Source organism: Cynocephalus volans, chromosome 5, assembly GCF_027409185.1.
Source record: "Cynocephalus volans isolate mCynVol1 chromosome 5, mCynVol1.pri, whole genome shotgun sequence".
NCBI lineage: Eukaryota > Metazoa > Chordata > Mammalia > Dermoptera > Cynocephalidae > Cynocephalus > Cynocephalus volans.
The window spans coordinates 68,629,842-68,642,001 of NC_084464.1; the positions used below are offsets into that span (position 1 = coordinate 68,629,842).

Genomic DNA, 12,160 nt, shown 5'->3' on the forward strand with positions numbered 1-12,160 from the left:
ATCGTAAGCCAATAAACCTCTTTTCCTTGTTAATTACCCAGTCTCAGGTATTTCTGTTATAGCAACACAAAATGGACTAATATAGAAAATTGGTACCAGAGAAGTGCGGTGTTGTCTATAACAAATACTTGAAAATGTGGAAGTAGCTTTCGAACTGGGTGTTAGGCAAAGGTTGGAGAAATTTGGAGGATTCAGAAGAAGTCAAAAAGATGGGGAAAATTTTCAAATGTTTTAGAGACTGGTTAAATGGTGGTGACTAGAATGCTTATGGAAATATGGACTATAAAGACCATTCTAAGGAGGTCTCAGAGAAAAGAAGGAATTTATTGGAAACTGGAGCAAAGATCAACCTTGCTATGAACTGGCAAGGAACTGGGCTGAATTATGTTCATGCCCTAGGACTTTTCTGAAGGTAGCATATAAGAATTGTGAAACAGAATAGAGAGAATCACCACTTTTGCAGCAATATATGGTTTGCTTTCAAAAGATTATAATTGTATTAACATTTGGTTTGGTAGGCTATTCATCAATTAAAGAAATAGTAAATATTCTCAAGCATGAATTGTTATTTGAGACTATTACATGAAACTTTTAATCATTAGGAGCTATCATTTTTCACATTTTTCTACATTTTATATGGAAAAGTAACAAATATGTGAGCATAATTGGTCAAGTTAAAAGTATAATGGTTCACAAAAAATGAAGTCTCTAATATAACATCAAACACACAAGAGATATCCACATGTTAACAAAGACAGGACCTTACGCAATTGATAATCTTCCAGTTACCTCATCTGTAAAATAAAAGTTTTATATAATCTGTGGTTTCCAAGATTAGTCCCAACTTAATCACTGTATAATTCTAAAAATTTTACAAGTTACAACAGTTTGCTAAAATAAGAATAGACACTTTTGTTGTTTGATCGTCTTCTTACAAATTATGAAATTAAGTCTCATACAAAAATTTGATACCATAGAATATTCTTGTTTCTGTATTCATAATTATGAGGCTGGCCAGTTAGCTCAGTTGGTTAGAGCATGGTGCTAATAACACTAAGGTCCAGGGTTTATTCCCTGTAGCGGCTAGCCACCAAAATATAGACTCTTGTAATACTCAGCGTAAAACAACTCATACTGGAATTTTAAAAGCCATCAGGACTTTAAATGCCTTTCATACTTTGCCTACTTATTTTGGTCAGAGACCATAGAGCTACATTTTCTTTAGAAGCAGATATCAAGTCTGTAATTGGCTTTCCCCAAATCAGAGAATAAGCAAATATTATTCTGTGAAACAGTACCAAGTTATATCATATTTAAATATATTATTTAAGAAAGAACCTTCTATTCAAGATTATAACTGGTTAGTTCACCAAGTTCCTTGAAAAAGACTACATTTTTCTTAATACCCCATCATATTTCTACCATATTTTACTTTTTTATGCAAAAATTTTCATGTACATTTTTATGACTGCCCAATTTAACATTCATAAGAACATGATTATAGAGTACATCTAATAAAGTTTATTTCAATAACGTATACCTATTGTACATATGTTCCTTTCTTGCAATAGAGTAAGTCTAGCTCAAAAAGCAAAATAAAACAATACAAAAAAAACCTCGCATGTCCTAAAGACCTCATTTGAAAGTTAAATTTTATGGTTTGTTGGGTTGTAACAGTTTTATCCCTGTCTGAAATAATTATAAATAAAACATTATACTTAATTATATTTATTAAAATTTATCATGTTAGAAGACAATTGGTAAACTACAGCATTTATTTCTGTAATCCTTATTATCAGGATAATTACATGGCTCTTGCTTCAGATTCAATCTTCAGAAAGTAAATTATGAGATTGAATCTTTGAGCTTCCATTTTTAGCTTCTTTCATTTATTTCATTTATTTTTTAAAAAGAGACTCTTTATTCTTTGAAATTTATGAATATAATTGACGAAACCATGCCACTGAATGCTATATTTTATAATCCATGATCTACTAGTGAAAAAGGAGTTTAGAACAATACATAATTATTTTAAAAATGAGTCTTAAATACAGAAGACTAGAGGTTATAATCCAAAAATCTAATAAAGATTATGTAGCTTTCCTGAATACAGTAATTCCCTGATGATTAGCTAATGTTACATATTTAGTATTATTAATTTTACTCAATTTTATAATAAGAATATACATTTTAACACGAACCAAAACATAATCAAGTGAGTGTGCATATTTGGTCAAACTGTTGTATTATTTATGTGTTAAATAAATGATCAAAATATCTAAGCATGCTTTCCACATTCACAAAACAAAAATGCTATAGCCTTCAGTTGAAAACTACCCTCATCATTGTACTTTCAAAGAGTTTTCCCTCCTCTATGTCAGTATCATGAGTTTGTGTAATGAAGCTTTAAATATTCATTTTATAAAAGGCAACAAATAAAACATCAAGTCTTATCTTTATCATTTTTTTCTTAATTCTATGAGAACAAAGTATATATTGTAGTACCTTTGGATATTGTTTGACAGGAATCAATACTCTTTCTGAAAGCTTTATATTTTTGTTGCTGATGACATCAAGATATTTCTTTTCTTCGTCTTCCTTTTTTCCATCAGAACCTTGAAATTTTTCAATTTCTAAAAAAAGAATCAGAAGAAAAAAACAAGCAAAATGAGACATAAAGTCATAAGTATACTGACTGCTCATATTACTCGTCTTCTCAAATAAGGTTTTGACGAATCTTGATAAAAGGCTTGAAACAACACCTTGTTAACAGCTATGTGAATGCTGCTTCTGTATGTAAGACCTCCGCCAACTAAGACAAAAAAGTGAAAATCGAAGATGTGACTGTGTCTTCTGTGAAAAAAATGATGCATTTAATACTTTTTAACTTCTTCAAACAAATAAAGGAAGAATATGTTTTTTGAATGTTTAAAATGTCTAAGCAAGTATAACTTTTCCGGGAGCAATGAACAGAACAAAATATATTTTAAGGTTATATTTTTTATTTTTACTCAGAATTATTCCCAAGAAAAATAAAAATAATTAAAAATAGTAATCATTCAGTTATCTAAAGTAGGTAGTAAAGAAAAAAAACTGCATGATATTTTACATTCTAACCAAACTTAGAAGCAATTAAAAAGGGGTCACAGAAAAGTCATATAAAAGATTAAATCTGTAAATGCTCTCATTCATATTCATCAACATGAAATTACCTGTCTGGATGCTTCAGAGGAACTATTCGTTTTGTCCAATGAGAATGTTCTCAAAATGGATATTTTTGAGCTTAGGTACACTATGTGTCCAGTCTATCATTTTTTAATTAATTTATTACATATAAAATTCTAAACCTCCACTATCAGTACTGGATATACAACAGAAAACAAAAAAAGATCTCTATTCTTATGGAATCTATACTCTAATGAGGAAAATGAACAATTAGAAAATAAATATTCGTGCACAAACATTTATGTGTAGGAGTAGAGAATAAACATAATAAAGCTATTAAGAATATAAAGGAGAATACATTTAAGGAGTGGGGTTATTAATTTAGATTGACAGGGTGAGATTTGAGCAAAACTCTGAATGTTGAGAAAGAGTAAGTCAGTAAGAATATCGATAGGTAGGGTTTTACAGTCTGATGAAGAAATAAGCTTGACTTGTTCTTGGAATACCAAGGAGAAAGAAAGCCTGTGGACTGAAGAACAGTGAATGTAGAAATGAGGTTTGATAGTTTACAGTACAGATCATGTAAGACCACGTCGGACACATGACTTTTTTGCCTTTTACTGTGACTGTTTCAGGAAACCACTGGACTGTTTTGAGTGAGGAAGGGAGGCAGTCACATTTAATTTTTATTTATAAACATAACACCACAGGTAATATGCAAAACCAATCATTGCAGAGAGCAAAAAAGAAGGAAATCAATTTACATTTGTCTAGCTGAACAGTGATACTGACTTGAAATAATAAGGTGTGAATGAGATGGTGAAAAGAATGTATTGTTCACTTCATGGAATTCACTATTTAAATAAATTTTTGGAGAATTATTGAAAAATTCATTTACTAACTTCCTTTATGTTTATTGGATAGTTGTTATTACTTTTTTTAATACCAAATTTATTTTATTTTATTGATTTATTTTTTATTGTAAATAGTTCATTGTACATATCTGTGGGGAACAGCTGGATATCAATACCTGTGTGCAATATGTGATGTTCAAATCAGAATAATTAGAATATTCAACAACATACAATGTAATAATTTTTCACGCCCTTTTACCAATTCTTCCCTTATAACCGCTCCCCCTCCCTCTTTCCCACCTCTGGTAACCTTGGTTCCGTCCTTTTCTTTTGAAAGTTCAACGTATTATTGTGATTGTTGTATCTTTTTCTTTTTAAAAAAATTTTATTTGTTTATTTATTTATTTTAGCTCCCACTTATGAGTGAGGTTATGTGGTATTTCTTTTTCTGTGCCTGGCTTATTTCACTTAACATAATTTACTGTTAGTTTATCCATGTTGCTGCAAATGGCAGAATTTCAATCTTTTTTTATGGCAGAATAGTATTCCAGTGTATATATATATGCTGCATTTTCCTTACCAAGTCATCTGTCAATGGACATTTAGGTTGGTTGCAACTCTTGGCTATTGTACATAGAGCTGTGATAAACATGGGAGTGCAGGTATCCCTTCGACATGATGATTTCCATTCCTTTGGGTAAACTTAACCCACCAGTGGGATTGCTGGATCATATGGCAGTTCTACCAGTAGTTGTCTGAGGAAACTACATACCATTTTCCATAATGGCTGCATCAATTTACAGTCCCACCAAAAGTGTAGGAAGGTTCCCATTTCTCTGCATAGTTGCAAGCATTTGTTTTTCTCTGTCTTTTTTATATTAGCCAGTCTAATTGGGGTGAAATGATATCTCAATGCAGTTTTGATTTGCATTTCCCTGATGCTAAGTGATGCTGAGCATGTTTTCATGTGTTTGTTGGACATTAGTATATCTTCATTTCAGAAATGCCTATTCAGTTCCATTGCCCATTTTTTTAATTGAATTGTTTGGTTATTTTTACTGTTAACCTGTTTGAATTCTTTGTATATTCAGGGTATTAATCCCTTGCTAGATGCATAGTTTGTGAATATTTTCTCCCATTCTGTAGGCTGTCTTTTCACTCTGTTTCTTTTCCTGTGCAGAAGCTTTTCAGTTTGACATACTCCCATTTCATTATTTTTCCTTTTGTTGTCTGTGCTTTGCTGTCATATTCATAAAGTCTTTGCCCAGTCCTGCTTCCTGTAGTATTTCACCTATGTTTTCTTTTAGGAGTGTAATAGTTTAAAGTCTTATACTTAAGTTTTTAAACCAGTTTGAGTTGATTTTGGTATAGGGTGTGAGATATGGGTCTAGTTTCATTCTTCTACATATGGATGTCCAGTTTTCCCAGCACACTAATTTAAGGGGCAGTTTTTTTCCCTAAAGTATGTTCTCAGTGCCTTTGTTGAAGACGAGTTAGTTGGCTGTAAGTTTGTGGGTTCTCAATTCTGTTCCACTGGTCTGAGCATTTATTTTTATGGCAGTACCAAGCTGTTTTGGTCACTTGGCTTTGCTGTATAATTTGAAGTCAGGTAGTGTTATGCCTCCGGCTTTACTTTTTTTCGCTCAGGATTGCTTTGGCTATTGAGTCTTCTTGTTCCATATGAATGTTAGGAGTGTCTTTTCTATTTCTGTAAAGAATGTCATTGGTATTTTGACAGGGATGGCATTGAATCTGCAGATCACTTTGGGTTGTATGGACACTTTCACAATGTTAATTCTTCCAATCCAAGAGTATAGAATGCCTTTCCATCTTTTTGTGTCCTCTTTAATTTCTTACAAGAGTGATTTTTAGTTCTTGTTGTAGAGATCTTTCACCTCTTTAGTTAAGTTTACTTCTAGGTATTTTATTTTTTGACGACTATTGTAAATGGGCTTGCTTTCTTCATTTCTTTTTCTATTAGTTTGTTGTAGGAATATAAAAATGCCACTGATTTTGGGTTTTGATTTTGTATCCTGCAATTTTACTGAAATTGTTTATCAACGCTAAGAATTTTTCAATCGTATCTTTAGGCTTTTCTATATAGGATCTTGTCATCTGCAAACAGGGACAATTTAACTTTGTCTTTTCCAATCTGGATGCCCTTTATTTATTTCTTTTGCCTGATTGCTCTGGCTAGTACTTCCAACACTATGTTCGGTAGGAATGATGATAGTGGGCATCCTTGTCTTGGTCCTGTTCTTCAGGGAAAAACTTTCAGCTTTTGCCCATTCAGGATGATATCAGCAGTGGGTTTGTTGTATATGGCTTTTATTCTGTTGAGATACCTTCCTTCTATACTCAATTTACAGAGAGTCTTTATCATGAAGGGATGTAGAATTTTGTCAAATGCTTTTCTGCATCTATTGAGATAGTCATATGATTTTTGTCCTTGCTTGTTGATGTAATGTATCACATTTATTGACTTGGGTATGTTGAAACATCCTTGAAGACATGGGATAAATCCCCCTTGATCATGGTATATAATTTTTTTGATGCATTGCTGTATTCTCTTTGGTAATGTCTTATTGAGGATTTTTGCATATCTGTTCATCAAAAATATTGGCCTGTAGTTTTCTTTTTTCATTGCGTCTTTGTCTGGTTTTGGTATCAGGGTGATGCTGGCCTCATAGAATGAGGCTGAGAGAATGTCTTCTGTTTAAATTTCTTGGAATAGTTTGAAGAGAATTGATATTAATTCTTCTTTAAAGGTTTGGCAGAATTCAGCTGTAAAGCAATCCAGTCCTGGGCTTTTCTTTGTTGGGAGACTGCTGATTATTGCTTCAATCTCATTGTTTGTTATTGGTCTATTCATGTTTTCTGTTTCTTCTTGGTTCAGTCTTGGTATTTTGTATGTGTCCAGAAATTTATCCATTTCCTCCATGATTTCAAATTTGTTGGCAACAAATTTGAAAACAGCTATAAACAACTATAATAGTCCCTAATAATTCCTTGTATTTCTGTGGTGTTGGTTGTAATGCCTCATTTTTTCTTTCTTTTATTTTTTATTTTTTCTTAAATGCTACAAGCATAGGATTTGGGGTCAGAGATTCTAGAAACCAAATTGGATTCTGTTGCTTACTCATCATGTGATTCAATGCAACCTGCCTAATCTCTCTCTGTCTCCAAAACTAAATGCAAATCACGTTCATCCTACTTTTTAATGTAAAGATTAAATATAATGTACATCAAGTGCTTGCCTTAGGTCCTGACACATAGTAAGCACTCAGTAAGTTAAAGATTTTTTTTATCTTTCTTTTGTTATTGATTATGCACATTAATGGAGTACGAGGCTGACCATCACCACCTGTGCCCAAGAAGTGATGATCAGATCAATACTATGGCATGCCCCTTAGCTCAAATTGCAATTATTTCTCATGTCCCCTACTCAATTATTTCTCAATTTCCCTCTCTCTTCCTCACTCCAACCTTGGCAACCCTCAGTATGCTCTCTCCCTGTGCAAGTCCAATGCACAACTGTGGTCTTACCTTTCCTTCCTTCTTTTTCTCTTAGCTCCCACTTATGAGTGAGGATATGTGGTATTTTTCCCTCTGTGCCTGGGAATTTCACTTAACATAATTTTCCCCAAGCTCATCCATGGTGCTGCAAATGGCAGAATTTCATTGTTTTTTATGATTGAGTAGTATTCCATTGTGTATATATACCACATTTTCCTTATCTAAGTCATCCATTGATGGACATTTAGGTTGGTTCCATATCTTGGCCATAGTAAGTAGAGCTGTGATGAACATGGGAATGCAGGTATTCTTTTGACAAGATGATTTCAATTCCTTTGAGTATATACCCAGAAGTGGGATTGATAGATCTTATGGTAGGTTTATCTGTAGTTGTTTAAGAAACCTCCATACTGTTTTCCATAGTGGTTGTACTAATTTACAGTCCCACCAACAGTGCAAGAGTGTTGCTATCTCTCCACATCCTCACCAGCATTTGTTATTCTCAGTATTTTTGATTGTAGCCAGTTTAACTGGGATGGGATGATATCTCAATGTGGTTTTAATTTGCATTTCTCTGATTATTAATGATGTTGAGTATTTTCTCCTGTTGGCCATTTGAAAAATGTCTATTCAGCTCCTTTGCTTTAATTGGGTTGTTTTCTAATTTTTGTTATTTGGGTCTTTTCTCCTCTTTTTCTAGCTAGACTATCTAATGGTTTGTCTATTTTTTCTTCTTGAAAATCCTACTTTTTGTTTCATTGCTCATTTTTATCATTTTTGGGGTATCTATTTCATTTAGTTCTGCTGTGATCTTAATTATTTCTTTCCATCTACTAATGTTGAGATTGGATTGTTCTTGTTTTTCTAGTTCCTTGAGTGTAGCATTAGGTGGTTTCTTTGAAATCTTTCTATACTTTTGGTGTAAACATTTATTGCAATAAATTCCCCTCTTAGAATTGCTCAGCAGTATCCCACAGGTTTTTGTATGATGTGTCTGAATTTTCATTAGTTTCTAGAAATTTTTTGATTTCCTGTTTAATTTCTTCTTGGACCTATATGTCATTCAGCAGCATGTTGTTTGTATAGTTTCCAGAGATTTTGCTTGTTACTGATTTCTAGTTTTTATCTGTTGTTGTCTGAGAAGATACTTGAAATGATTTCAATTTTTAAAATTTGTTGAGGCTTGATTTGTGACCTAACATGTGGTCTATACTGGAGATTGTTCCATGTGTTGAAGGGAAGAATGTATATTCTGCAGTTATTTGATGAAATATTCTCCTAAGTCCAACTGGCCTAAAATATGGTTTAAATCCTCTGTTTCTCTGTTGATTTCTTGCCTAGATTATGCATACAATGTTGAGTGAGGGGTGATCAGGTACCCAACTATTATTGTATTTTGGTCTCTTTCCTTAGGTCTAATAGTGTTTGCTCTGTATATCTGGGTGCTCTGATGTTGGTTGCATATATATTTATGATTGTTGTGTCCTCTTGCTGGATAGATCCCTTTATCATTAGTTGCCTTGTTTGTCTCTTCTTATGGTTTCTGGTCTAAAGTCTATTTTACCCAAAATAAGAATACCCTCTCCTCATTTTCAATTTCCATTTTTGTGATGTATCTTTTTCCATCCCTTTACTCTTAGTGTGTGTGTCTTTACAGATGAGGTGACACTTTTGTAGACAGCATATAATTGGGCCTAGCTTTTTAATCCAATCAACCAGTTTGTCTTTGAGTGGTGAATTTAACCCTTTTACATTGAGGACTATTACTGAAAGATGTTGTCTTACTTCTGGCATTTTATCATGTTTCATTTGAATGTTTAAATATCTTTTGTTCCTGTTCCTTTTATTTTTTGTCTTCAGTGTTTCTTTGGATTTTGAAGGTGGTGAGATACAGTTTCTTTCTCTTTCTTATTTGTATTTTTGTTCTACCCATGTGTTTTGTTCTTTCTTTTTTACCCATGGTAGTAATCATCACTTTTTGGATTCCAAATGCAGGACTCCCTTGAGGATTTCTTGTAGGGCTGGTCACATTGTGGTGAATTCCCACAGTTTTTGTTTGTCTGGAAAATACGCTACTTTTTCCTTTTTTCTGAAAGGTAGTTTTGCTGGGTATAGTATTCTTGGCTGGGTTTTTTTCTTTTGGTGTTTTGAATATATCATCCCACTCTCTTCTGGCCTGTACAGTTTGTGTTGAGAAGTCTGCTGGTAGTCTGGTGGGGACTCTCTTAGAGGTGACTTGAGGCTTTTCTCTTGCTGTTTTTAGGATTCTATCTTTGTCTTTGAATTTTGCCAGTTTGACTATAATGTGCCTCGAAGAGGACTCTTTTGGGATGAATCTGTTTGGGGATCTTTGAGACTTCTGAATGCGAAGGTCCACATCTCTCCCTATGCCTGGAAAGTTCTCCACCATTATTTCATTGAATATGTTCTCAATACCTTTTCATTTCTCCTCCTCTTCAGGAATACCCATGATTTGGAAGTTTGTGTACTTAAGGTTACTATAAAATCATCTGTAAATAGGTCTCCTTTTATTGCTCTTGATCAATTGTACTGTTTCAAAATTCTAACTAAAGACATAAATGTGACAGCATTTTAGTTTTGTTATGAATGGAACGAAAACATTCTGCTTCTGTTATTTTGGAGTAAAGTGTTGATAATTATTTAGTATGAAAATTTTCAGTTGATATTTCATATTAAAACAATTGTTTTAAAAAGTTTACTTCCACAGGTAAGAGGAATATGTATTGAATCTAACAGTTTTATTCATTGCTGTTCTATTTTTAAATAACATCTTTTTCAAAAAGATTTCACACAGTTTATAGAAAAATACAACATTCCAGGTAGCAATCTTTTATTTTTTATTTACTATTTATTTGGCCTATGTAGGATTTAAAACAATCTTTTTGAAGTAATATTACATTGTTTACCCAGATAACGCTTGAATAGAAACATAGCTTGTACAAAGTCATTTTTAACCATTTTGTCAGATATATGCTATAATTTCCCTAAAGACAAGTATCTTAAAAAAAAAAAAACTAAACTGTATGAAAATAAGTTATATATCTATAGTTTCTACTTAGTATAATGGCATCAGATTCCTACTTTCCTACCCTAAACTATTAACAAGTCAATTTAACTTCCTGCCTTTTTAAACTGAGAAGCACTCTTTATTCTGCCTTTCAATCCCTTATGCAATTATTACAACCAGAACTCTGACAACTGCAAAGAAAGAGTATTCATTATGTCTTCTGATTCTGACAATGAACTTTTGATCACTGCCCTTGGGGTATATGCACCTACCTGATGTCATACTTCCTATCTTGCTGAGGAAATTGTAAAGTCGGACACACTGAAGAAGCCTACTCAATTCCCAGTCTATTACATGTATGGTTTCTCACTTGTCAGTCTGTAATAAAAAGAAATTGAATTTGTCTGACATTATTTGCTCACCACAAAACTACTACCTAAGGCTTTTCTAGATATTTACAATTTGATAATCCATGATTAATTCTAATAACTTTCCCATCAATAAATGGAGCTGGATGAAATACCATTTCCATTGCTCTTTCTCTTCATTGCTGCAATTTCCTTTTAATTTCTTCAGTATTTCTTTTGACCTCGATACTTTCAGTCAGTTATCTTGTCTTTGACATATCTAAGTGACTAATAGCTCAGTCTGTCAACTGAATTGTCATAAAATGGTATATGCCAAATTTGCCTCGTTTTAAAACCAGAGAAAGCCAATTTATACAGCATCTTTCCTATTCTAATTTACAGTTTTAAATAATTTTTCATTCCATAATTAATGCATGTCCTTTGAGAAACATTTAGACAATATAGATATCCATAAAAATTCAAAGTTGTCCATAGTATTATCAACCTAACAATAACTGAGCAGTGTTGTGTGCAGGTAATCAAGTCATTTTTCTATACTTGTTTGTATGTTGTCAATTTAAATTTGGTTGCCATATTATTGAAAAACATATGCAATATATTAGGGAAGGTTTATCTATTTTTGACAAATGTTAAATTATGCAGATTTTATTGATTTTCTCCATTCACTGTTTACTTATTAATGCATAAATTTAGTTCAAGAATTTTAGTATTCATTCACTGTATTTGAAGTGGCTATTATAACAGTACAAGGATTATATATAAATTATAACCATTGCTCATGTCTATGTTCACCTTATACCAGTTCACCCACTGGTTTAAGTGAGATGAAGGCTACAAAAAGAAAGAATTATGAATAAAATTTTTAATTGTGCCCTTACCTCACCTCTCCTTCATTTTCCTTGTGGGCAAATAATTTTCTTCACTGTGCTTTCTCTTGGTTTATTTTCTAAAGCTTTTCAAGTGTGTATTTAATTTATTTCACTTCTTTTTACTATTTTATTGATAGTAATATTTAATGCTATGAATTTTCCTGAGAAGTTTTCTTTAGCTATATCTGTAGATTCTGATTAGTTGTGTTTTCTTTAAAATGTATTTGTAGAATTTTTGCTATTTTAAAACTTTGTTGAGCAGAATTTTAAAGAAATATCCAGGTGTCAGAGCCTGTCTTTTAATTTTTACATTAATTTCTTTATTTAATTGGATTGTTTGTACTACTTCTATGTTTTGGA

At 32.4% G+C, this 12,160-nt stretch overlaps 1 protein-coding gene across 1 annotated transcript in view; it reads right to left on the bottom strand.

The window, feature by feature from the left end:
* The window catches only part of KHDRBS2 (KH RNA binding domain containing, signal transduction associated 2), a 556,728-nt gene that overhangs the window by 444,767 nt on the left and 99,801 nt on the right, over positions 1–12,160 (bottom strand). Inside the window, exon 2 of the mRNA XM_063097985.1 lies at positions 2,506–2,633. Within this exon, the coding sequence (XP_062954055.1) occupies positions 2,506–2,633 (128 nt within the window). The remainder of the gene's footprint in view (positions 1–2,505; positions 2,634–12,160) is intronic.